This window comes from Nansenia antarctica (genome assembly GCF_963989245.1).
Source record: "Nansenia antarctica genome assembly, chromosome: 1".
Lineage (NCBI taxonomy): Eukaryota > Metazoa > Chordata > Actinopteri > Argentiniformes > Microstomatidae > Nansenia > Nansenia antarctica.
The window spans coordinates 41,221,029-41,248,177 of NC_137674.1; the positions used below are offsets into that span (position 1 = coordinate 41,221,029).

Genomic DNA, 27,149 nt, shown 5'->3' on the forward strand with positions numbered 1-27,149 from the left:
TGGGCTTTGTGTTTATCTCGCGAAGCCAAACGGAAATTCACGAGGAACTGATCGACAGTTCAAATGACCAATGACATCGATAGCTATCTGACCATTTAGACCAATCTGTGTAGCATCGTAAAACAAGTAGGATTTCTTTCGATTTTAACCAATAGAAACACGAATAAAGCAGAGCTCAGTTCCCAACGGCCAATGGGAATTAATACAGGAAACATTGTTTACTTTGGGGTAAATCCTCTGTAATCCAATCAAATCATTAGAAAACGGTGTCAGGCGTGGTTTTGCTACATGAACGATAAGTTCGGTTTTACTCCTGTACCTTGTGGAAGAGGATTGAATTCCAGTTTGACAGGAGGAACTGCTGCTGTCATTTAGAAGGTAAATAAATAGTTTCGCGAAACATTTTCACTTATCACCACAACTATGGCTTCGTGTTTACTTGCCATATTGCTCCTGTTTCAAAGCTTTACTTGACAGTTACTGCATTGCAGTTCAAACGTCACTTGCAAAGATCGCAGCCAGGCTAGCTAGCTACAGCTAACGTCTCCAGCCAGCCAGATGAACGTTGTGGGAACTGGTTGCTTCCCCTTTCAGAGTGTGTGCATGCAGGCTACACCGGCCACCTCAGCACACAAGCGAGCTTCATTTCAGTTTGCTAATAATGGAAATCAATCCTCTAGTATTGTCTGCGTTAGCTAGGTGGGCGAGATTAGCTAAATGAATGGGCTCCTCCGCTATCTATCTGTCTGTCTATCTATCTGTCTGTCTGTCTGTCTATCTGTCTGTCTGTCTATCTATCTGTCTGTCTGTCTATCTGTCTATCTATCTGTCTGTCTGTCTATCTGTCTATCTATCTGTCTGTCTGTCTATCTGTCTGTCTGTCTATCTGTCTGTCTATCTATCTGTCTGTCTATCTGTCTATCTGTCTGTCTATCTATCTGTCTATCTGTCTGTCTATTAGGGCTGGGTTCAAAAAATCGATTTCCCGATTCTGAATCGATCTTCATTGAATGAGCGATTTATCGATTCATAAATCCCGAGATCGATCTTTTAAAAAAAAAAAATATTATTTTTTTTTTTTTTTTTTTTGCTTGCAGCTTCAACCCGCAACGAGATCTCGCGCTACAAGAATTTATCATATCTCACGCAACGAGAGGTCTCAACACTAAAATCTAAAAACATGGCGATGGCAGGGACACTCAAGTCACCACCAGGCTTAAAGTCAGATGTCTGGGTGCATTTTGGATTAGCAAAATGTTGGTCAATGATGTTCATTTATGTTCCAATAAAAAGTACATTCATGTAACTGCTTTGGAGTCAATTCTTAATGTAAACATTGATATGTTTAACAATGCTACATGTTATAGGGTTCCTTGAACCATTTATAGCATTAGTTCTGAGAATCTCTTTCATATTCAAGCAAAAAATGTATATTGTAACTAGATCGAATCGGAATCGAATCGAATCGAATCGAATCGTGAATCGAATCGAATCGTGAGCTCACTGAGCTGGTGAATCGGAATCGAATCGTTTTGGGAAATCAGTGGCGATACCCAGCCCTACTGTCTATCTGTCTGTCTGTCTATCTGTCTGTCTGTCTATCTATCTATCTATCTGTCTGTCTGTCTGTCTATCTGTCTGTCTATCTATCTATCTGTCTGTCTATCTATCTAGCCAGTCAGATTGCTTGTTTGATGGGCGTGATTCAGCTACCCAGCTACGCTAGTTACTAGTGACTAGCTAGCCAGATTGACAGATTGCTGCTATACTAGTGTATCAATGTATACCTATTAGGGATGGACGGTTTCCAATTATTGAAACCGAAAAACCGTCAGAGAGTAAAACCGCGGTTTTCCGGTTAACCGAAAAATACAGTAAAAAAAAAAAAAAAAAAATAATAATTTTTTTAAAAAGAGCGCCAATTTCAAATAATTGAGCCCTACTGCTACAATACACTCATGTCGAACACCATTAAAACACCGTTAGCACAGTCGCAACACATTTAGGCTACTTAGTTTCACAAATATAAGTGGAAAGGCAGACTTTTGTAAGCTACACCATACATGAAAACACATGAACACTTAACACACCAGCTCCGCTGATCCAGGGTGCACGCCTGCACGGAAGATCATCTCTTGGAACAGCGTCTTCATTGAATGAACTGCTTTCTCAATATCTTGGTTCTTAGACAAAGTTTCAGCTGCTGCTCAATGTATTTAAATATTTGAATACTGCTCAATAATCACTGAAATATTAGACTTAGAATTATGCAGTGAACATACTTAAAGCTTTTCATAAAAACCACATGCCGCGAGACTGACTCGTCCTGAACTGTCGTAAGTCAATCAACAAAGAATGCCCCATCAAAATAAAAGTGCCCATGGTAGAGCTGTCAAAATAGAGCTTTCAAAATAAATGTACTAATACAGATAGAGATAAATACAGAACTACCTTTGCGTCACTAAGTGACCGCGTATCTTCTGAGACATGCGTTCTGTCATCACTTTCAGTAGCGCCTTCACACACAGTGGCGCTGTGCACAAACACTCTTGATCCGTATAGCTCTTGTTTTATTATATTGTGGTTTAGTAAATACTGCACTTGGAGTTACATTCAATGCATGATTTGTGCTATAGAACATAAATAAAGTTTGATTGATTGATTGATATCAAATCAAATCACATTTTATAGCGCATTTCTCACAAAAGTGACCCAATGCGCTTTACAGAGAGCAGCAAAAATGATCTTATTAAATGTAAGCGAGTAATTGTAAAAAACCTTTCCTATCTACCAATAACTGAAGGCAACTATCTTTCCCATAGAGTGATTCGTTACCCTTAAATATAATCCCAATTAGATATTAATCCTCAGTTATTCTTCACAACTGACCAAACCTCTCACTCATTGCGTGGCAGATTCAGACTGTATCATTGTTATTTTCACACACGACAAACATGTGACATGTTCCAGTTTTATTCTTATTCTATTTTATTCTTCTAAAAAAAAAAAAAAAAAAAAAAAAAAAAAAAAAACGGTTTCAGACGGTTTTGATAAAAAACCGTTTCTATTTTTATAAACCGCGGTTTTCGGTTTAACCGAAAAACCGTCCATCCCTAATACCTATAGGTCTTACATTGACATGTGAGATGGCTAGCAATCCAGTTTAGCTAGCCAACATTTAGAAACTGACTTGGTGCTAGCTAGCTAGCAACAGTCTTGGAATTGTCTTGATGATATTAAGGATGGTAAAACCAGATCCATATAGCTAAGTTAACTAAGCTGTTACGGCAACATGGTTCTGGTCTGGATAAGAAGAATATCTGACTTGAGCTGAGTAAACTGTTCTACCCTCTTGGCTTGTTTGACATCCCTGCATGGTTTCTTCAAGTCCAGGTAGTTTAGATGTTTGCTAGCATGATTGTACCTGAAGCAACAGTAGCTCCCCCGTCCGCCTTTGACTTTTTTAAACTGTTACAGTTTAATTGTCACCCCCATAGTTGTTTTTGGAAGACCCCTCCATTTTGAGTGCTCAGTATTCACCCCTAATGGGCACACAGGCCTACTTGAATGTGTTGGTAGAGGATTCCTGGCAGCCTTTCAAACAGTGTCAGTGCTGGTGAACTGTGCCCATGTTTTGGCCCCAAACCATTGAAAGGAGGTCAAAACCTTTGTCCATCTGAGCCGAAGAGGGAGTTTTTACGCACAGCTCCACAGACAGCTCTCAACCCTTCCAATCAAAATAAATGTAGTGTTTTCACATAATGAGTCACCAAAGTGATACTAACTAACTAACCAGCTAGGCACTGATGCAGTTCGGATTGCTAGGGTAAGCTTTGTAGGTCATTGCTACCCAAATGCGGTTGATGAACGGGACAAAGTAGCCTTTAGCATACCCTCACTCTTGAATTATAGACGCTGTTATCAAAGTGACAGATCACTCCAAAATCATGTTTTTCTGAATTCAAAAGTGGTCCAAAGTGAGCTCATGTTCCACATGTCATGTTGCGTCCAGATGCATGTCCCTCCTGTTTCCCCTGCATATCCTAACAGATCGTGTCAGATCTTGACATCATCAGACCACTTTTGAGGTCTAAAAACGTCTGACACACTGAGTGGACTATAACTTTAACTACAGATGGCAGGCCATTAGCTAAGCCACAGCTGTCCTGCCTGCAGCACTTGGCCCATGTCATAAAGTGACAGTGCCGAAGGTCTGCAATCGCAGCTGTCTTTTATTCATCTCTAGCATATAGTTTTTGCTGGAATTAAAGGGTGTGGTGCCATCAACCTACTTGAACAGGCACACACCTTTGCCTATGTGAAGCCTTTTCAGTGGAATAGTGGAGTTGGCCTGCTTGCATTGCTGGCTCCATTCCTTACTGCCAAAAACAGTTTTGGTGGAGTTGCTGCTTGCAAGACTTGAGCAGGTGACAACGTGAGAAAGAGGGGGGATGGGGCACTAAGGGGACTTTGAGTAGGCCTGAAAGCAGAGAGAGAAGAAGCTAGGGGAGTGAGTAGAGGGGGAGTGAGTCGAAACTAGTTAGAGAGAGGGGTGGAGAGAGGAGTGAGTTGAGGAAGAGAGAGAGAGAGATAGAGAGAGGGGGGCAGTAAATTGAGATTCCTGGTGGGGGGGTGCTAGAGAGGAGTGAGTAGAGAGAGAGGGAGGCAGCTGCATAGGGGAATGATGAATAAACATTAGATGGCTGGCCTAAATAGTCAAAGGTCCAGATTTGTAATATTATCTAAACGTTGACACTTTCTATTTAAAGCCATCATTATGTCATTAAGCACATGACACAATTGTTTTACAAGAGGTAACTTGAAGATGTCTATCTGCAGATCAGGTTAAAAGATTTGCAGTTATAATGATCTCCCGATCATTGCTAGGCCTTCTTGTTTGCGAGAAACTATTGTGTCCAGCCTATAGTGTCCTTGTGCTTTGCCATGGTTGTTTCTCCTTTAGGATAATATCTGGCAAAGGCCCAGCGTTGTCATGGCAATGGCTTTTTTCCCCTTTTTTTTTTTTACATAAGAGATTGAAGGGTTTTCTCTAAAGCGTTCATCTGATCTAATGCTAAGATGTTCATGCTCAAATGTTAGTGGTTAGGCCTAGATTATACTCGCGACAGAGAGGGAACGAGTTGCGTAACTGGGCCTTGAATGGAATATCCCAGAAGCCAAGAGCAACCACATTACCAGCACAATGCTGTCATCAGAGGGTAACGCCTTCCCCAGAGTGCAGGGGTGGCTACTAGTGGAGGTAGAAATTGGAAGATGGGCTCATTGTCATGCATAACAATGAGCCTATCCTCCGATTTCTACTTCCACCAGCCTCCCCTGAGTGATTATTTGTTTCTCAGGAAACCTGTGTTGGCCTGCCAACAGCCATTTCCAGGGTATCATGTTATTGTGTAGCCTAGCCTGTTCTGACAAACCATTCTGTGTTCAACCTCATCAATGATTAAAAATCAATTATTTATTTGTCTGAGTGCTCAGTGCTGGCCATATTACTTACTTATTGGATCAAACCTGGGCTACAGCACCCAAAGACACATTCATCATCCACATTCAGTTAGGCAAAACGTTTTTCTGAGTTGCGTTTTCTTGTTTTTAGAATAGTCTGCTATGACAAATCATTCTGTGTTCAACTTCATTGAGGCGCAGTTAAACATACTGTATCAGGAATTGATATGTATTGGTAGAAATCAATTTGGTAGAAATACTATTAATATACTAATATTATTTGTTCTTGAATCAACAACTAGCCTATATGATTTCAATGACCTGTTCTTTCCGTGAGCTATCAAGAGCGGAGGAAGGAAATGTGGGATGTATGCACTGTGCCAAAATGAACAAAAATATCCTGCCATTTTACATTGCTTTCCAAGTAAAATGACTATGTGCCTTCTATGCCATGAAGCCTTAACACCAAATCCCTATTTAGAGGGACTCGTAAAGCAGATTCTGCAGTCTATCATGCCCTCTAGTGGTCTTCTACAAATCATTTTAAAAACGTTGGCTAGGAAGTTTGTTTTGACTGGGTAAGACATTCTCCAAAGGGTTCTTCTCTTACAGGGACAAGTCTTTTTTTCTAACTGTGCATCTTGAAACATAATCAGTAGTCAATCAGTCATTTGATTTTGTGAAATAAACGAGCCTAATAAAGTTGCGATTTCTCGTCTGCAGCCCCTGCCCTGCTCACTGTCCGGCCAGACCATGGGAAAGAAGAGTCGAGTGAAGACTCAGAAGTCGGGGACGGGCGCCACAGCCGTGGTGTCCCCCAAAGAGATGATGAACCTCATATCTGAGCTCCTACAGAGTACGTATGGAATAGCCTAGACGCAGCAGAGATGGTGGGGTTGCATCTCCTGATATGTGCCTAGAAGGCTCATCATCCCAAGATCTGTTATTTTGCATACATATAGATTAAGGAATCCACTAGTGTGTGCCCCCCCCCCCTGATTGTTCTTATATGGACATTGTTAATCTGTGGCTGACTGACTAACTTTAGTTTCAAACTAATTTAGTTCCTACTCCAGACAACCTATGTCACATGCTAACTGCACATTATTCTGAATGTGTGCCCAAAGCCCATGGGCTGAAACGTTGTCGAAATGATCGCTGATGCATGTAGGCTGATTGTACTTTGCACAGCATTTTACAGTATTGATTCCACTGTAGTACGACTGGTTCTGCTGTAGTACGACTACCATCACTTTATCACTTTATCATTACTTACTTTACGTATTTTACTTTACTCTATTATTGTAATGTTGTGTCTTGCTGCAATGCCACTGTTGAAGAACCTAAGCTAAATAATTGTACTCTTGTGTACAATGGGATGTAGCTAATAAAAGCAGTTAGGATTCTGAACACAAGCACTTATTGCATTAACAGTTTATTCAATCCAAAGTTTTATGGCATGGTGTAGTAAGCGTCTCAACGGTTAATGCACACAAGCTGAGAATAGCTGACGTTAATTGATTCCGGCGACAATGAAAATGTGGTACAGACTCACTGCTTTCTTCGATTCCCCAAACGTAACTCTATCGCCGGAGAGGCAGCACTACTCAAGTTGGGCTTGAATTAGTGGCAGGTGTTGAATCAGGATCAGCGTTCGTGACATCTAGGAACCCTGAACTCGACGATAATCTAATTTTGGTAATCCTGAGTATGTATAGCTTGCTTCGTAGTTTACCCCTCTTCGGTTAATGGGATGAACTCTCAGAGGGAACCAATGACAGGCTGATTCTGTAACTTTGTGATGATGATGATGATGATTGATGTGTTCCCCATGCTTCTTCAGAATGCAGTAGTGCAGCCCCCTCTCCAGGGAAAGAGTGGGAGGAGTATGTCCAGATACGCGGCCTGGTGGAGAAGATCCGCAAGAAACAAAAAGGTAGGATCACCAGGGCTCAACATTAAGGCTGGTCCGCAAGTACATGTTATGTTCAGACAAGTGGACTTCCTCCTGCACTTCGATGGACAAGTCAAAACAAAGAGAAAAATAAATAAATAAATGTATTAATATCTGCAAAAAAGTATTTCCTCCTTCAGTTGACTGATCGGTCAAAGTTATAAATGTTTTAATGAGCTATGCTGCACCTCATTCTCGCTGCCTATGAGGCGGTGTAGCTTGTATCAGAAACTCTAATGCTATTCCGTGCTCGTGACTGTTATTAACTCTACTGCCCGCAAAAGTGCCAAGCTTCTTGACCGCGAAGTTGGCTTGTGGAAATGTTAAGTCCGTAGTGAAAGAAACCGACACGTTACTCAAGCCAGCAAGCAAAATGTTCCTTCAACACCTATAACTGGCCAAATGCAAAATGTTATTGGACGAAACACCAGCACCATTGCCGGTTTTCAGCCATTGTATGCTGCCTTGTCAATGTATGCTTTCTTGTCAATGTATGCTGCCATGTCAATGTAGCTGCTTTGTCAATGTAGCTGCCATGTCAATGTATGCTGCCATGTCAATGTAGCTGCCTTGTCAATGTATGCTGCCTTGTCAATGTATGCTGCCATGTCAATGTATGCTGCCATGTCAATGTATGCTGCCATGTCAATGTAGCTGCCATGTCAATGTATGCTGCCATGTCAATGTATGCTGCCATGTCAATGTATGCTGCCTTGCAAATATATGCTGCCTTGTCAATGTATGCTGCCATGTCAATGTCTGCTGCCATGTCAATGTCTGCTGCCATGTCAATGTATGCTCCCATGTCAATGTATGCTGCCTTGTCAATGTATGCCGCCTTGTCAATGTATGCCGCCTTGTCAATGTATGCCGCCTTGTCATTGTATGCTGCCTTGTCATTGTATGCCGCCTTGTCAATGTAGCTGCCTGTATGCTGCCTCGTCAATGTAGCTGCCTTGTCAATGTACGCTGTCTTGTCAATGTAGCTGCCTTGTCAAACAATCTATGTCATGCCTAGAGAATCTGGCAAATCATGCCTTTGAATCAAAACATTAACGGCGCTGTCAGGACCCCTTTACTTTAAACTCTGAAATCTAACGTTCTCTGGCGTGCACCTAGATCCACAGTAATTGTTGGAATTGGAATGCCATGTAATGTATTACTGGCTGGTAGTGTGTTAGACAGACACACACGCGTTGTGATATTTGGACAAGTTACTTGAGCTCTCGGACAATTAAAACATAAGTTCACTTGTCCAAAGGACAAGTACCTGAAAACGCTTAAGCCTTGATTACGCACTCGCGCCTTTCCTATAAGTAGATGTTTATCTAGAGTTATATAACTATAGAAATGGGGCCTGGTTCAAAATCCATTACTTAGAAAAGGGTGCGTGTGTGTGTCCGTCCCAAGGTGTTTCGGTGATTTTTGACGGCAGCAGAGAGGAGTACTTCCCAGAGCTTATGGCGTGGGCTCAGGACAGCGGGGCGTCATGCGAGGGCTTTGAGGTCGCCAATTTCGATGGTGAGGGCTTCGGCCTCCGGGCCACCAGAGACATTAAGGTGAGTGCCTCCCATACACAACAGTCTGCCCAAATAGCTAGAATTGTCAGGAATGTCATCTTTTGTTCGAGCCTCTCTGAAAATTTGATTTGTATGCAATTGACTATGTTTTGAGAGAGCCAACAGAGGCTTTAGACAAGCCCACGGAATGATCAACAATGGACTGTTGTTTTCGATTTAGCTGTATAGAACTAGGCATTTTGCTTCTATGCTCTGACTACTCAGCCAACTCTCTGCGTAGCTTGAATCACTCTCCAATCTACAGGCCCTGACCTGAGACTTCCTCCATTGACTAACACAAATTGATCGGCTCCTCCTATTAGACACAACTGGGGAGGAAACCTCATTGATATTCTCCCGGTAATGACCCCCCCAATCAGTCTTCATTGACTTTTCAAAATGGCTGCCGTTTAGCCCTATCGAACCGACAGGGCAGTTCTAATCAAAACCATGATTCAGGGACTAGCAACTGGGTTTAAAATCAATGACATACTTCAGCTAACAGTTAAGCTAAACTTTTTTCCCCTAAGAGGACAATGTGTTCTTATTCAGGCAATATGTAAGGTGGCCTCGCAAATTGCTGGTGGCATTCTCTTACTTCTCGTACTTTTGGCCACACCTAATGATACACTTACAGCATAGTAGCTAGCTACCAGTGGATTAAAGGGATAGGTTACAGACAAATACAAATGAACATGGTTTTCCACATACCTTTGCTGTGGTCGATTCACCAAGACTTTTAGATATTTAGTTCCCTTACTTAGATACAAACATTGCAAGTATCACCATAGAGAGAGCCCCATTTGTTAAAGAAAATGTCATAAACATGCATTATCTTGCTTCTTTGCCACTTGAATGGATAATCACTGAGTACTGAAGCCACTATCAGTTCTGATGTATTCTTTCTCTGTGCAGGCTGAAGAGCTTTTTCTGTGGATCCCCAGGAAAATGCTGATGACTGTGGAATCTGCCAAAAATTCTGTCCTGGGTGAGTCCTAAAATCTTAAATCTGGATTGCAATTTGCACACAGAGAGTATGTTTGCATAACATGACTGACAATTTGAGAGGTAATTTATCTAGCTAGTTAGATATCAAAGTCTTGAGCTGCAGCACTGGAGGAATTAGCCAAGCCTGACCAGTGGGTACCCCCTCACCACTTATGGGAACACAGTCCTGAATGTTTGTTGTGTGATGTCAAAAAGCATGTAGTGCATTATAGTGACCAGGTTTCCCTTAAAAAAAATAGGTCTTTAACCTCTAGAGATCTCCTGATAAGATAAAAGTTCAATATTGATTAAGGGTCAGCCTTTGTAGCAAATGCCCTTTCTCCCCTGCATGAACAACAAAACGGTGGAAACCTTGAACTTGAACCCCTGGTATTCCCCCCAGGCTCCCTGTACAGCCAGGACCGTATCCTCCAGGCCATGGGCAACGTCACCCTGGCCCTGCACCTGCTGTGTGAGCGGGCCGACCCGGCCTCCCCCTGGCTGCCCTACATCAAGACCCTGCCGGGGGACTACGACACGCCCCTCTACTACGAGGAGGAGGAGGTGCGCCACCTGCTGGCCACACAGGCCATCCAGGATGTGCTCAGCCAGTACAAGAACACGGCGCGCCAGTACGCCTACTTCTACAAGGTGGTCCAGGTGAGAGGTCCACTACTCCCCTACGCTGTTGTCATCTGCTTTAGCACACCTTCATATGAGGGAACGTCTGTTGCTCGAAAGTGAGGTGATTTTGGACACTCGACAGAGCAGTGCACTACCCCTTGCAGTGTCACTGTCCCTTTAGTCCACATCTAAGTGAGTGCCCTTGCAGAGAGCATCAGTGTACCATGTCAACCCTGAACAGATCGTAACACAGCTATTGGTGTCAGGCACCACAGTCACCAGAGCCACATCTGTCAACTGGAAGGACGCAACATTGCGCAACCAAAATGTGCAACTTGCACTCACTGCTGACACTGCAACGTGTGTGTGAGACGGTAGGGTGGTTGTACCCGTATACCACGGTTTTTGAAAATAGCAATGGTATTTATTTGTCAATACCGTCATAAAACCGTCATAAATTGCTATAATAAACGCCATAAGAGTGTTGGTCCAGCACCAGTATCAAGCATAAACAATTGGAAACCGCCCAACCCTAGTGTGTGTGGCTATGTTTGACCACTCAGCTCAGTCAAACACTCTATCGTAGTATCCCAAAAACATATTTTTTTGAGAGATTCCATTGTTTTGGCTTTGTTCTATCATAATATCTTTTTTATAATTGAATGCATTGAAGCTGTGTTTTGAAACACTTTGAACTGAGTTGGCAGTTGTAATTTATTTGAACCTTGAAACCTTTACCCAAGACCGAGCCCCAGTCTGCGGGCCCAGTGCCACAGATATTAAAACATTGTATTCTGGGCCTATCTAATAAAGAGGAGTTACAGCCATGGCTTTACTGTTCACCTTGAAACCAGGTGGAGAGTAAATCTCAGGGCTAGGCGAGTCTTAAAGTAGTGAGGCTGACTCTGTCTCTCTCGCTCTCACTCTCTTGCCCGCCCTCGTCACACCGTCTCCGCGCGTACACCTGTCTGTCAACACGTCCCTTGCTTGGCGAGAAGAATCAAGTTTTAAGAGGTTTCCAGCTGTAGGGAAAGAGAGCAGGTGGGAGATGGGTGAGAGCAGGTTTAGAGTGCCCTCTTGCACTCAATTTCACTAGCCCTGATAAGCTGCCAATGACACAGAGCACTGGGGACCTGTCACTGTAGTACTGAGTCTTGACCAACAGGGGGAGCTGGTTGACTTGTTTGTGAAAAAGGTTTTTTTACACCGTTTTTTTACACTTGTTAATGTTAGAAAACAGGTATCTTATATTAGGACATTAGAACAGGGTGTTGTGAACTTCACTAAAGTGATTTTTCCATTTATTTCTCCCTTAGGATTTTAACTAGACTATGGCTGACCCTAGATCTGTGCTGTTGACTAACTGATATAGGAAGCTTTACAGTAACTGCCTAGATGGTGTTATTGAAGCCAACATTGCTGTAATGTACCATACAATGTTTGAGGCGATTTGTCTTGTCATTCAACAGAGTAAAGCATGTAGCCCAGCTAGTGGCTGCTTCAGCTTTTCTCAGGGGCTAATACTAACTTTCTTTTCAGTGTGTTTGCTGCCTTTAGCCAACATATTGCTCTTATGCCATTAGCCTGATGTAATGTCACCCATCCTATGTTAATACTAGCCAAGTAGCCTCTAGATGTTTCTCCATACAAACCTCTAGAGGCAACTTTCTCTAGATTAACACGGCATTCCTCCAAACCTTGTTGGTTTCTGGTCCAGTTTCTGTCGACAGCTGTATGGCATCAGCAGGCATGATGAAGACAGAGAGGGTGCGATTAAGGTTTATTATGGAATGTAGACTAACTCCAGATATTGTGATGCAAATCTCCAAATATGGTAATTTACAGTTATTAAAATGACATTTGGAATTGACGACTCCTTTCAACTCGTCCTTTGATTAAGCCAATGAAGTCTTCTCTCTCTTAAAGGTTCACTCTCTTTGCTGTCAAAGGAGCAATAAAAAAATAATCTGCTTCTACAAATTATTTTCAAATTCTTTGTCGGGGCAGTTGGTTGTCTTTCATTAAATGACTTGTCAATTAGGTGGGAGAAAAATGAACATTTCACATTACTGTCAAGATAAGGCATCAAATATTCATGACGGTAGTTAATTTGTTTGTCATATTGTCTCCTGGTCTGGACTGCTGACATGTTTTTTATTAAATGTTTGTTAGTTTTCAGTAGAAGGTGGCTAAGCAATTAGATTATGGTTTATTACCCCCCTGACTCTGTATCTTTTAGCCAGACAATAGGCGTGCATGTCTTTATTTATTTAATTTAAGATTTTCTTCTTTTACAGCAATGTGTAGACTAGGTGTTATTGTCTTAAGACCTAGGCTAATATTAACCAAATAATTTTCAGTGACTGTTTCTTGACTTCTATTGACACATACAATTATGGATTTGCATTCTACTACTACCTACATTTTACTACTACGCCATTTTTGAGAATTTTTGTTGTTTAGGCTTTTAATTTCTCAGAATCTCCCCTTTCAGATCGATGAATGCACTGAGCACAATCACACAGGTTTTACTGTTTTAAACCAGTTTAACAGTTTAGTAGCATTGTGCACTGTTTAGTTTTCGATTCTGTAGCAAGTTGTCTTATGATGACCACATGCTGAGAAGAGCCACAAGGTGGCAGTGGTGGGTTATAGAAGTTCCTGGCTCTTACTGAGACCCTGTATCGCTGAGATGAAAAGGACATCTGAGGCTTTCTAATCAGTGGTTTCACAGAGCATCAGGGCAGATTTACATACTTTACTATACTGGCATGTTGAGTTTGTGGACCAAGTGGTTAACATTGTCCCCACTTCAGGGGGTGACCTTTATAAACCGGATAAAACCAGACAGTATCTACCACCATAGAGTTATAATGCTGTTTTTGTTTGGTTTAAGTGGATGGTGTTGGTTGAGGAGACTTCAACCTGAACAGAAGTTCAACTCGAGGGCAAACTAAACTCAGGATATCACCACAGTATACCAAGCATGGATGTTATTATTCATGTCGTGATGTTGAGAAGACATGTAATTAACGTCATAGGTGTTTTATTACCATGTAATAATGGTGTAGTAACATGAGAGGACCAGCAGTAATACTCTGACTGTGGTAATGAAGATGTGTCGCACCTCAGACGTTTCACGGCCAGTGTTACGTTCAAGAGTAAAAGGTGACGTGAGGGAGATTACTCTTTGTCTTTGTGAACTCTCCTTCCCGCTTGGCTTGAGCTGTACGTTCTTAAGAGGGCAAGGTGTGTGTGTGTGTGTGTGTGTGTGTGTGTGTGTGTCACATCCACATTTCCCTCTTCACTTTTTCATTTCACTTTTCCTCTTCATGCCCCTTTTCCTCGCTCTTCCTCCTCTTTCTTGTATCCTCCCTCTCCTTTCTTCTCTACCATCTCTCTCTCTCTCTCTCTCTCTCTCTCTCTCTCTCTCTCTCTCCTCCCTCAGGTTGGGGGCCGGTGGTGTCAGTGTAATGACTACTGTCAATGTCAGAGCCTCTCTCTCCTCCTCCTCCTCCGAGGCGGCCGCAGATGACCGGGCTGGAAAATTAGCTTGTCGCATTGGCTTTGAATTGAATTGACCTGATTGTACCTTCCTACATGTAGAGTGGGGGGACTGACAAAATAACCCCTCTGCATTCATCTCTCTCCCCCTCTCTCCTCCATCTCTTTCTCTCTCACCCCCCCCTCCCTCCCCTCCCCTCGCTCTGTCCAGTCCATCCCAGCCCCCCCCCCCCCTTTATCTGATCTCCGTGCCCACACATGCAGAAGACACACACACACACACACACACACACACCTTGAAAGGTGGAAGGAGGGGGTAGGTCCCCCTGTGTCGGAATTGGGGAGTCAGTTATGTATGTGTCTGTCTGTTTCTCTCCCATACATATTCTACCCCCGCCCCCCCCCCCCCCGCCTCCTGTTTCTGAGGTGTGTGATGGGATAGGCTGTTGTCAGTGCAGGGGGCCATCTGAAGCATAGCCGGGTGTCTCTTCCCTCCAGGGAGGTGTGTGTGTGTGTGTGTGTGTGTGTGTGTGTGTGTGTGTGTGTGTGTGGACCTCATAAGGTGACCCCAGTATGCAGCGAATGCAAAGTAACCTTGGCGAGCGGAGCATGTGTGTGGCGGCGTGATGAGAAATGGTTTAGAGTCCCAGAGGTGTCGTTTTAGCCCCCCACCCTCCCCCTCCCTCTCCAGAGCTGCCCAGGTATCTGTCTAACCTTCCTAGACTGCCTAGCCAAATGAGGAGGAGAGAAGAGGTCCCTTACCATAGAATCAAGCTCCAATTCCAATACTCTGAAAATGATTGGAATGGTCAAAAGCAAGCCCCCCACCCCCCACCCACCCACCACCACCACCACCACCACCACCACCACCACTGCATACTGTAGCTCTCGCCAATCAAGTTGCGTCCAGTCAGGGAATGCATTTCAAACAGGAGTTTACGTCGCTTTCTTTTTGAGCTCTTGAGTGTCATTAGTTGGATGTGACGCTTATTAGGAGAAAATAATGAACTCTCTGATGTTAGGATGAGCATTCAACCAGACACGGTTCTGCCAGAGAGTGGTCTAGTGGGCTTGTCGTCCCCGGATCACCTCTGGTTGTGGTGGGGGCGTTTAAACTCGCCACCTTCTTTACCTGGCATCTTTTGTAGATGTTCTTGAACAATTGGGCTAGCTTGTTCCAGATTTACATATGTATATGTATGTATAGGCTAGATATTTATGATCCCACATTGTATTTCACATTGTTGGTATCGACCTTTATGGCAATTGTTGCCCATAGCTAAATTACTGATGGAGTGGCTGGTTTACTGATGTCAGGTCATTATGTCCCTGCCCTCCTGTAGGTCTTCAACCAATTAGCAGCCTTTACCCAGGCCTAATGCCCATGAGCCTTTGCTCCGTGTGGGGGCTTTGTCTGTGCTAATTGATTGACAGGACCCTTCTTCTCCTCTCCCTCCTTTCCAACTCTATCCTGCAACCCCCTCCTTTCTTACTTACCTTGTTCTGACTACCCTTACCTCGCTGTACCCCTCTCCTGCTTCACCTTGCCCAGGCTTGTGCCAGTGCTCGTGTAACACACACACACACACACACACACACACACACACACACACACACTCCGCTGTGGCACATGATGGATGATCCTCGCCTGGTGATGCTAATGCATCAAGAGCTCAACCTGCAACAGTGTTCGGTGCCCTCCTGTGTGTGTGTGTGTGTGTGTGTGTGTGTGTGTGTGTGTGTGTGTGTGTGTGTATGTGTATGTGTATGTGTATGTGTATGTGTATGTATGTGTGTGTGTGTGTGTGTGTGTGTGTGTATATATATATATGTCAACCAAACTACACCTGTCTACCTAGTTCTCTCTACTAAAACTCTTCATTACTGTCTCAGACAGACTCAAACTAGGCCTCTCTCACCACAACCACCCACAGTAATCAGGCTATGCATTAGTCTATAGGACACTCCAGGAAAGCTACTATTACTACTACTATCTAGATTTATTCCACTCCGCTGTACTGCAGTTCTCACTCTCCTCTCCACTGAAGCTGCCTCTAGCCCTTTTCTCCTGAAGCCACACACGAGCAGACCTTTAACACAGCATAAACATTTACAATGGAAAAAGGACACCGCTTTGCCTTCTTTTAGGCTGCTTGTTGTTATTGATCACGACGGAGGACTCTGAGCTGTTGTAAGTGACGGTGCTGCAATCATACCAGACCTTTATGCAGAGTAGACCACCGTGGGAGTGTTTGATAGTGTGCGGTTGAAGCTCACTGCATTCTGAGCACCGTGGTGCTATGGGGCTGGACTGGGGTGCTCCTATGAGATTTGCCCCCTCATCCTCCTCCTCCTCCATCATTGCATGTTCACGGAGAGGTAAGGGGCCTCCAGGACCAGGCCCCAACCCGCCTCAGCCCTCGCTCTCTCTCCGCCAGCCGCTTATCTTTTAATGGCTGTCAGAGAGCCAAGACGAGCACTAGTAACCACTAGCACTAGCAAACACTCGTTCACTAGTTCTCCATATACCAACACCCCCCCCCCCCACACACACCTCTGTCAAAGGTAGGGGTTAGGGGCGGGGGCAAGGAGGTGGAGGGTGGAGTCAGCTAAATTTCGACCTGGGGTGTCATATTGGGAACCTCTTGATGCTCTCCTCCCGATGTGTTTTTTCAGAAGGAACCGTGGAGCCTAGTTATAGACTGAAAAGACTGTTGGGACTCAGGCAGGACGTCTCCAACTCTTGAGCAAGAGGGGGATGGGGAGAGAAAAAAATATACCCTAGGTGAAATTGCGCTGACTCCACCCTCCACCTCCTCGCTCCCCAGAATGTTGGTCCACAGCCGGGCCTGTCAACCTTCATGTGCCAATGAAGCCTTTGTGTTGTTCCTTTACAGTTGCTTGGTGGTGTGTGTGTGTTTGTGTGTGTGTGTGTGTGTGTGTGTGTGTGTGTGGTTGGCCTTTGCGTGTCATATCGCCCAGTGAGCGTGATTCTCCCCACTTTACTGTAGGTATGAATCAGTGTCACTGCCGGACTGTCTCTATTACCGCCTCCACACACACACACACACACACCCAGGGGGAGGAATATGATGTGACCACTCGCGCCGCTGGCAGATCGGTCTGTGGTAGTAAAGGTGTGTGTGTGGGTCACGCTCAAACAGTCCTCTGGGAATATTACAACCACATCAGATCATTCACCATGTTTACAGCGGGCTAATTGTTAGCACCGAAATATCCACGTGAGCATGTGGATAACAAAGAGAGAGAGAAAGGTGTGTGTGTGTGTGTGTGTGTGTGTGTGTCTCACTTCTGAATTCATACCGCAGTCTATTTATAATGCTCATTTTGCATGTCGGGGCTTCAGGAGGCAGAATTAGACCCTGGTGCCCTCTCTCTCTCTCTCTCTCTGTATCCGCTCCCCTCTCTCTATCTTCACAGTGCCTCTCTCCCTCTCTCTCCCCCCTCCTCTTTTTTACTGAAGTAAGTCTTCCCTCCCTGTACCGTTGCTCCCGCTCTCTCACCCCCCCCTCTCTCATTCCCACCTCTGTCTTCCTCTCTCTCTCTGTACCGTAGTAAGTCTTCCCTCCCTCCACCGTACCTCTTACCCCTACCTTACCTACCTACCTATCTCTCTCTCTCTCTCTCCATCTCTTCTGCTTGTAAATGAGCCCTTGGAGGCGGCTGTGCGGCCGCGGCTGCTGCTGCTGCTGCAGCTGCATGTGGCTTTAAATGTAGATTCCTCGTGGCACCCGTGGCACCCCCCCCCTCCCCTCTCTCTTGTCACCCCAAATTGATGAAGCAGATTTATGATGGCTGCTGGGCACAACAAATTAAGTTGACAGTGATGTATGGGGGGCTACCGCCACCCTGATCCCAGCCCCGCACCGATGGACGCTCCGTCCCCCCTTACTCCCACACCCTCTTGTTAGGTTCCGTTAGGCAGCCCCTCCTGCATAATGTAATTCCACACACTGATTTGTGTTTTTTTTTTTTCTCTTTCTTTCTTTCTATCTTTCACTGGCTCTTTCTTCTCCTCTTTTTCTCCTCACCTTCAATCCCCAGACTCATCCTACCGCCAGCAAACTGCCCTTGAAGGACGCCTTTACGTTCGACGACTACAGGTCTGTGTGTGTGTCTGTGTGTGTGTGTGTGTGTGTGTGTGTGTTTTTAAGTGTCTGTGTGTGTGCGTGTGGGTGTGTTGGCCTGTTTTTGAAATGGCCGCTCCCCTCGTGTGTGTTTGTGTGTTACCACACTACCACGTTCCAGGATGGCCTTTCACAAACGGAGGTGTTTGTTCTCATTGTTCTTTCATTAAGAGCCAAATTATCTTTGAGGGAATAATTTATTGCGGGGTCTCCTTTTATCTTCCCCCTGATTGCCGAGCCGTCTGACGCAAGCCTCCGCTCCCGCCGGGCAACTGGCTGTGTGGAGGGGAGCCGGCGTCTTGTCACCGCCGATGCTTCCTAGAGGCTCCACAGTTTATAGCCACACTTAAGAAACCATTCTTTTAAGAGCACGCCGCTACATTATAACATGAGATAACTGCTACTCACTGTTGTACAGTGTCTTTGAGTTGACGATCTAGATGACTTCTCCACCGTTACTTAAGTCAACAGTTACTTGTCCCTCTCAAAGCCAAGATTTCACCGAACGCTGCGTCTTACATGATCGCTTTACCCACAAGAAGCCTTATGTGGTCAAACGTAGTGTACTATGTTTATGGGAAATAGCCATGGTGTGATTTTGAGATACAACCTATGACTAAGGCTAGGAGTCCTTCATGTACTTCTATAATTGCTGAAACGTGTCATGTCCTTCGACCCCCACCCCCTCCCCCATAGATGGGCGGTATCCTCGGTGATGACCCGTCAGAACCAGATTCCCACGGAGGACGGCAGCCGTGTTACCCTGGCTCTGATTCCGCTGTGGGACATGTGTAACCATACCAACGGCCTGGTGAGTACAAACGACGCGTTTACAACACACAGACACGTACCGGAGAGGGAGACGATCTGTTGAATCTGTTATTTTACTTAGTTTTTTTTTTAAACTCTTAGGGCCGGTTTCACAGACAAGGCTTAGGCCTAGTCTTGGACTAAAAAACATCTTCAATGGAGATTTTACATTGAAAGTGTGATTTAGTCCAGGACTAGGCTTAAGCCTTGTCTCTGAAACTGGCCCAATATGTTTTAGTTGACCCAAATCACTAAATCATATCATTTTTATTTTCTTCACTCTTGAAAGTCTATGGACAGGGACAGCCTTCAATGTACACTTTGATTCTGCTTATCTGACCACAGACACCCATTGCTAACTGATAGCATTTTGGAACTAGGGTGAACACTTCCTTTTATGTTTTTCTTATTTTTTTAAGGAGTTTTTAGATCACAGTACTCACATTTTGCTTATCTATCTCTCTCTCTCACACACACACACACACACACACACACACACACTTCAAAATATTTCACAGATGATATATTTCAGAGAAAGCCCACACTGCACACATTCCTCACTTGATTACACCCTTCTCAAGGGGTCTTTTATTTATCGGACTCATTTGGCTTTGATTGTGTTCAGTGACTGATTGGACCAGAGCAATAATATCGCCCCCTCTCGTATGCATGCAAAACGCATTTACGTGTCCTCAAGTGAGATTTTATTTGGGGAAAAACCCAGTGCTTTGAAGAAGCACGTCATTAAGACACGTATAATGGAATGCTTTCCATTGTATTCCCTTGGTTTTAGCTTAATAAAGATGGCTTTCAGCTTCCTCCATACATTGCTTACGTTATTGCTATTCCGCCTTCTGTTTTCTCACTGTTGAGAAATGGCTCGCGGGTGAATTCGATTTCCTTAATTTCAGCCCATTTGTAAAGTTCTCACTAACGCAAAGTCGGGAGAATTATCCACATTGATATGGTCCTTGATTACATGATATTAGTTTAGCATATGTTTTCCTTCCGTGTTTACGCCTTGCTTATCTCGTTCATTATTCCCTTGAGTTGTATGAAGGAGTCGAGGACAAAAAAGGAGAAATTCTTTATGCCCCATGTGGCAGCGGAATTGGAGAGAAAATGTAGCCCATTGCCCACTGCATTAACTACGCTTTCAGGCGTCCCTTGTAAAACTGCTCTTTTGACCTCAATGAGACTTGATAAATAAAGAGGACGTACGGAAAAAACGTGTTAAGAATGAGCTCTGTCAATGAAATGACTTGCTGGCTGTTTGGCGTGTCTCTCAGATCACGACAGGCTACAACCTGGAGGACGACAGGTGTGAGTGTGTGGCCCTACAAGACTACAAGGAGAATGAACAGGTGAGTACTCTTAATGTGCTTTGATCTAGCCCTTACCATTGTCTCCTCTGTAGATCTGAAAAGGATTTGGATCGGTATTAGCAACAGTTTGTAGCCAGGACATTAGCACCAACTAGCAATTAGGCTACTACACGTCATCTCCAGACCCCCCCCTCCCACACCCCCCAAACACACACACACACACACACACACACACACACACCCACCTCATCTATCTCTCTGTCACCCTCCTTCCCTCACCTTTATAATGGGAATTATTTGATAAGATTCAGAGGGACAGAGAGGTGTGGGAGATGGGATGAAGGCGGGGGGGGGGGAGGCTGGGAAAGCAGAGAGTCAAGTGGAGCTGCTTGATCCTTGATTCTCATGGTAGATTTCATCGTCCGGCCAGAGGAGAAACAGACTCACTAAGCCGCATTCCCCACTCTAGGGTTTATCGCTCTTCTCTCACTCTACCCCCGTCACCCCCTCTCTCCCTCTCCTCACACATTCTCTCCGTTCTGCTATCTGTAAATGCTGCAGATGTAATGTAATGCGTAGTGTGTGTTGGGAGGCATACGTGAGTAGGGTGTGTATTGATGGTAGTGGAACTATTCGGTTCACTGCTCTTATGAAGCTGAAGTGGAATACCCTTCTCTTTTTTTGCTGACTGGCTATCTCCAGTGTAGTGCTCTTGTGTACTACACACTTGAGCTTGTACACCTATCTGTCACTAAAGTGTGACACACATTTATACTGTACATAAGGGAAAAATAACTAATGCTGCAAAAGATTTACACCAGGGTTTCAGTCAATTTGGCTGAATTCGACCCATTCAGATGGGAAGAAGTTGAAACGCTTTATTGAACACATTTGGTAAAGATGGTATCTGAGAGATCAGTTTGTGATGATGGCCATTTCCAATCCTTTATATTTAAATTGTGACTAAATTTAAATGGAACTGACCCAAACCCTGATCCCTTCCTTCAATTATGAGCATCCATCTTTCTCTTCCTCTTTATTCAGTGCCTGTTCCTCTCTCTCTCTCTCTCTCTCTCTCTCTCTCTCTCTCTCTCTCTCTCTCTCTCTCTCTCTCTCTCTCTCTCTCTCTCTCTCTCTCTCTCTCTCCTCAGATCTACATCTTTTACGGCACGCGGTCCAACGCTGAATTTGTCATCCACAACGGCTTCTTCTTCGAGGACAACGCCCACGACAGGGTCAAGATCAAGCTGGGCGTGAGCAAGAGCGAGCGGCTGTACGCCATGAAGGCCGAGGTGCTGGCCCGCGCGGGCATCCCAGCGTAAGTGACCTGAGGAAAGAGACACACACACACACACACAATAACCATGATGTAGTCTCAAATCCATCTCTAGCACCGACACCCCAGTCTTTAGCCCATACACCATGGGCCAGTTTTTCCACAATGTGATTTGGCCCTAGGCCTTAATCTGTGTCTAGGCATCCGGCCTCTTGTATTACCGTTGCTTGTTTTTTCTGTTATTGTGGTAAATATTTTACACTTTTGTTTTACACTTTTTATTATCATTTTCTCACAACACAGGACATAGCATCATTCACTGGCACTTTCATCACGACCGAGCTTAATCGTTTTATCATTACCCTAATATTATGCAGCAATCCTCTCCGTGGCATTTTTAATCAGACGCTTTTTAATCTCTTATTGATGGCATGCTAAATCTCAACAGTGGAAATTAAATGAAAAAGAATCCCCCGAAGTTGCCGTTTTTGCTCTGTTCAACTGACAGTTATCGTGATGTATCGCTTTCAAAGGAAGTAGCAACAGAACACTGTCAACCAATGCGGTGTGAGTAGCAATCAAGAATGATGAAAGGAGTTGTGTGTGCGCTGTCTGTTTGGAACGGTTGGAAGTCCTCCGTCCTCTTTGGATACTTAAACAATGCATCCTCCTTTCCTTGTGGTGATCACTGATCTGACTGCTTTGGATAGGTTTTCATAGGGTGGAAACCATACTTTGGATAGGTTTTCATATGGTGGAAACCATACTTTGGATAGGTTTTCATAGGGTGGAAACCAGACTTTGGATAGGTTTTCATAGGTAAACCAGACTTTGGATAGGTTTTCATAGGTAAACCAGACTTTGGATAGGTTTTCATAGGTAAACCAGACTTTGGATAGGTTTTCATAGGTAAACCAGACTTTGGATAGGTTTTCATAGGTAAACCATACTTTGGATAGGTTTTCATAGGTAAACAAGACTTTGGATAGGTTTTCATAGGGTGGAAACCATACTTTGATAGGTCAGTCTTTTCTGTAGCAGTGACTAGGCCACAGAGAGGAGTATGGGTGAAAGTGTGTATGTGGAAAGGTACTTGGCGATTGAGTCTGTGTTGAGTTTGTTTTGAAGTGTTACCACTTCTCTCCCGGATTCAGTCTTGCTGTAGCAATGGGCAGAGGGGTAATTTAATAGTAGCTCTGCAAGAGTCAGCCTCTATAATGTGTTTGCAGTGCAATAATGTCGACCATGTCCTGCCTATTGTCACATTGATCAATTCTCTGAAATGCAGGAAAATATTGCTCTCTCTGAAATTACCGTTGTCTGTGACATAGTGGAGAGAGAGATATCTATCGCTCTTGTTCTCTCTCTGGATGGACACTTTGGTCTGTTTTTCTTTTATACATTATTTGACGCATTATTATTTTCGCTTAGTTGATTAACCAGATTAGTGGTGAATAAAGGACTCTCAAAAGTCAAGTCTGCCTCTCTCCCCTGTTTTTCAGCTGAGAAGATGCCAGGTGTAATGGCAAGGGAATTGTGTCATGAATGAAAGGGCAAAAAAAGTGTTTTAGTTTGTATTGAAAGATTCAGGGAGGCTCATCTCATGTGGTGTTACTGGCTTTCAATACCCAACCTGCTGCCACTGCCAGTTTAATACGTTTAACCGACATTGATTGTTTAAGAGTTTTCAAGGTTAATGTTGAGCGAAGGCGTTCATAATGCATTGTAGAAGCATGAAGTAAATGTTTTGTGACTAGGACAAACTATGCTTTCTCTCTCTCTCTCTCTCTCTATTCCTCAGGTCTAGTGTCTTTGCCCTGCACTGCAGCGAGCCGCCCATCTCTGCCCAACTACTGGCCTTCCTCAGGGTCTTCTGCATGACAGAGGGTAAGATGGAACACACACAAACACACCCCGTCTGTCACACACACACACAACATCACACACTCATCCAAGCTCAAACCCTGGCACCAGGACCTTCCCAGTGGATCCACATGTGGTCACAAACCTAGTCACACACACCACAATAAACACACATACCACGCTATCACTCCAGCACACATCTCAAGCAACTGTAGTCAAACGACTGCGTCCTACCCAGATCACCAGAGGGAGAGAAGGAGAGAAGGAGTAGAGAGAGAGAGAGAGAGAGAGGCTGCCTGTCCCTTAGGTGGCTAATTGATCAAGGCAGGCCACCAGATGTGTGGCAGGAGTGATCCGCGGGGGCTTGAAATATTCATACCCATGTATGCAGAAACACGGCAGTGTCATAAATCCCCACCAAGCAAGGCTGCATCCTCCTCCGGCTAGGGCTCCTCCTTGGGCCCCCCCTCCCGCAATATATTATTCACTCTCTCACTGCATGTTAATTTTTAAAATGGCTCCAGACCCTCCGGTCGGGGGGTTGGCAAGGGTAAAAAAAATGGTCGTGGGGGGGGTCGATATTGTTTCTTTCATTATACTTTTTATTTTTTACTGAGATGACACAACAGCATAGCGCACACACTTTAGGGTTAGGGTTACTCATTCTCCCACCCTTTCATCTCTTGCCCCCCCCCCCCCCCCCCTCAGCCCCTTATTTAATAGCGAGCTCAGAACAAACCAGCAAGCTAAAGACTCAGAACAAACGTTTAAACAGTTGACCTAGGGGGTCCTGCCTATTTACTGTTGAACCAACCTGAAGTCTGGTGTTCAAGGGATTGACCAGAGCGTTAAACCAAAAATGATTCTGGCTCCCACCTGTGTAATCCAATGACCCTGGGTTTTGGTTTTCTACCATTTTAATCGGTTGTGTCCTTGTTCTCTCCAGAGGAGCTTAAGGACTACCTGGTCGGGGAACATGCCATCAACAAGATCTTCACCTTGGGCAACACCGAATTTCCCGTCAGCTGGGATAACGAGATCAAGCTGTGGACCTTCCTGGAGACCAGAACCGCCCTGCTCCTCAAGACCTACAAGACCAGCTCTGAGGTCAGTTTGCTTTCTGGTCCGCAGAGATATGTCAAATTGAAGGTGCATTATGCTTTGCTCCCCCCCTGCAACCCTCCTGTCCATCATCTCATCATCCTCACCTTCTCTCCATCTCTCTCAGGATGACAGCTGTGCATTGGAGAAGCCTGACCTTTCCCTCCACTCGCGCGTTGCCATCCAGCTTCGTTTAGCCGAAAAGCAGATCCTGGAGAGGGCGACGGCCAGCGGGCAGGCCAAGCGTCTGCACTTCCAGAAGCAGCAGGAAGAGGGTGCCGCGCTGCCGCGCTACGAGGAGAGCGACATAGCCCTGCTGGAGAACTCGGACGCCGACTCCAAACTACCCATCATTCTTCGCAAGCTGGAGGAGGAGGATGAGGAGGAGGGAGTGGATCAGGAGCTGGGCCTCACCGAGGTGCTAACCCAAGTGGAGGAGCATGTGCAGGAGGATGCGGAGAGGGAAGCTCCCCTCGTCAATGGGGACAGGAAGGTGGTCAACGGTACCCACGCTAGCCCAACCCTGGAAGCTAGCGAATACGCCGGTTCAAGTCAGGAGGCTAGCAAAAGTGCTAGCCCAGTCCAGGAAGCTGGTGTAGTTAACTCAATGCAAGACGCTAACACAACCCAGGAAGGCCAAATGGAAAATGGCAATGCTGCTTCTTGTTCACAAGAAGTCGACAACCTAAGTGTTGAACGAACTGGAGACGAACCCAAAGAGAAAAGTGAATGAAGGATGAGGGATTTCCCCTCTATTACGGAAGAACAGCCACGGCCCCTTGCTATTTATTTATTTTTGTCTCTCTAAAGTGACTCAGAAATAAAAGAAGGAGCTGAAATTTGAATCAAAATGACAGAACTTTTTGCTGTCCGTTCGTCCCCATCGTGGCTTTTGTTAGTTGTCCGCTGCAGAGACTGCCAGTCGATTAGTACTGCCAGTGAGTGTATCAGCCTTCTGAGCAGTAAAGTTTGTCATTTTTATGAAAACTGGCTTTGTTTTTGAGTTTTTAACAGTGCTTCACTGGTTTACATTGAGTTAATTGAAATCTGAGCTGTGAGAACCCAAGCGGGTAGTAAGGCCAAGAAACCGAGAACTGAGTCTCCACCACTTTTTTGTGGACAAAAAAAAAAAACGTGATTTGAATGTTATCTTATCTCCACAAAGCCAAAATCTCTGCCTCCTAACCCCTTGCCCCAGAATCAGTTTATTGCTGTAGTTCGTCTCAATACACGTCTGGTATAGTTTCAGTCAACAGTCTTTCTCTCTGGTGTGTCTTTCTTGCTCTGTTGAGGTGAGACCATCACTGCCCTTCTCTTCTAGAGGTGCACTTCCTATTTTCACTGAATAGTATTTCTAGTGAAATAAGCCGACCCAAAAATGGTGGTCCTGTCACTTCCTGGAACAGAATATTTTCCCACTTACAAGTATGTACTATTAAATGTGATATCGACATTGTGTGCTTTTAATTGAGCGAAATGAGTACGTAGCAGGGGATTTGGGTCATTTGATAGCTTAAGAATAATTTTATGAATGTACCTCACCTCAAGTTGCAGTAGTGAATATCACTGTATGGCTTTCTCGAAAAGACTACCGTAACATAAGTCAGAAAAGAGATGACAATATAAGCCTCGTCAGAAAAACATGACCTGTAAATTGAAATTTTGTTTTACATAATTGCTATTCACTCACACAAAAAAACACATTGTTTTGTTGGACAGAATTAAACAGTGTATTCTTAACCTTACCTTAAACTGACCAACACTGACGTGGTCGACACCCGACTGATGTTTTTAATTGTCGACATCCGCTCTGTACAGTATTTTCAGCGTTGGTTTATGCTAACATGTTATGCTGAGACACGATGTAGAGCTTTGCCAGACACATACAGTAACAAGTGGTTATTTCAGAACTTGTATGTTATCATTTCATCTTTTAGCAGTGGTTCGTGTCAGAAGGGGCTAATTCTGCATATTCATGTTGTCTTCTCCCCCCAGTGCAAATGGCACGCCATGATAGGAGAGACTATTTTAAGACATATGAGACAGTTGAATTCAGCCTTACTCCAAAAATGTTAGTGACGCTTATATTCTGTCTGTTACCAACTTGAAATGCAAATGAAATGAGTTTATGTAACTAAGGGCCTATTATTATAATTCTTTTAACACTTTGCTGAAATATCACCGCATTTTCTGTGGAATATTTCTTTTGGCACTTCACAAACCTCAATACAAATATTCAGTCATGGACTACTACACTTCACATTTGTAACATTTTCACTCTACTTGCTGCTTTAAAAAAAAAAAAAAAAGTATAGTTCCTGAGAGCCCACACAGCTTTAACCGAATACACTCTCAAATCCTGGACACCTTGTTATCCAGTCACAACAGAATCCTCACCGGATTACCATATGCAGTAGTTTTATTTTTTTTTCTCTGCATAAGGCAGGCGATTGTACAGACTAGAGAAGACAAGGAACCTTGTCCAGAAGCTGTCCACATCGAACGGCTGGAGATTAAAATTCATCTCATTTGTCA

General features: G+C 44.3%; 1 protein-coding gene across 1 annotated transcript; it reads left to right on the top strand.

Annotated features, from left to right (window-relative positions):
• The first annotated feature begins 330 nt into the window (after window positions 1-330).
• Window positions 331-27,149, top strand: setd3 (SET domain containing 3, actin histidine methyltransferase). Its single transcript, XM_080545563.1, has 13 exons — window positions 331-378; window positions 6,187-6,319; window positions 7,307-7,399; window positions 8,828-8,976; window positions 9,892-9,964; window positions 10,367-10,623; window positions 18,157-18,215; window positions 18,936-19,050; window positions 20,339-20,413; window positions 21,526-21,692; window positions 23,452-23,537; window positions 24,460-24,620; window positions 24,742-27,149. Exons 2-13 carry the CDS (start codon window positions 6,217-6,219, stop codon window positions 25,345-25,347), a joined length of 1,944 nt encoding a protein of 647 aa, XP_080401689.1. The 5' UTR covers window positions 331-378; window positions 6,187-6,216; the 3' UTR covers window positions 25,348-27,149.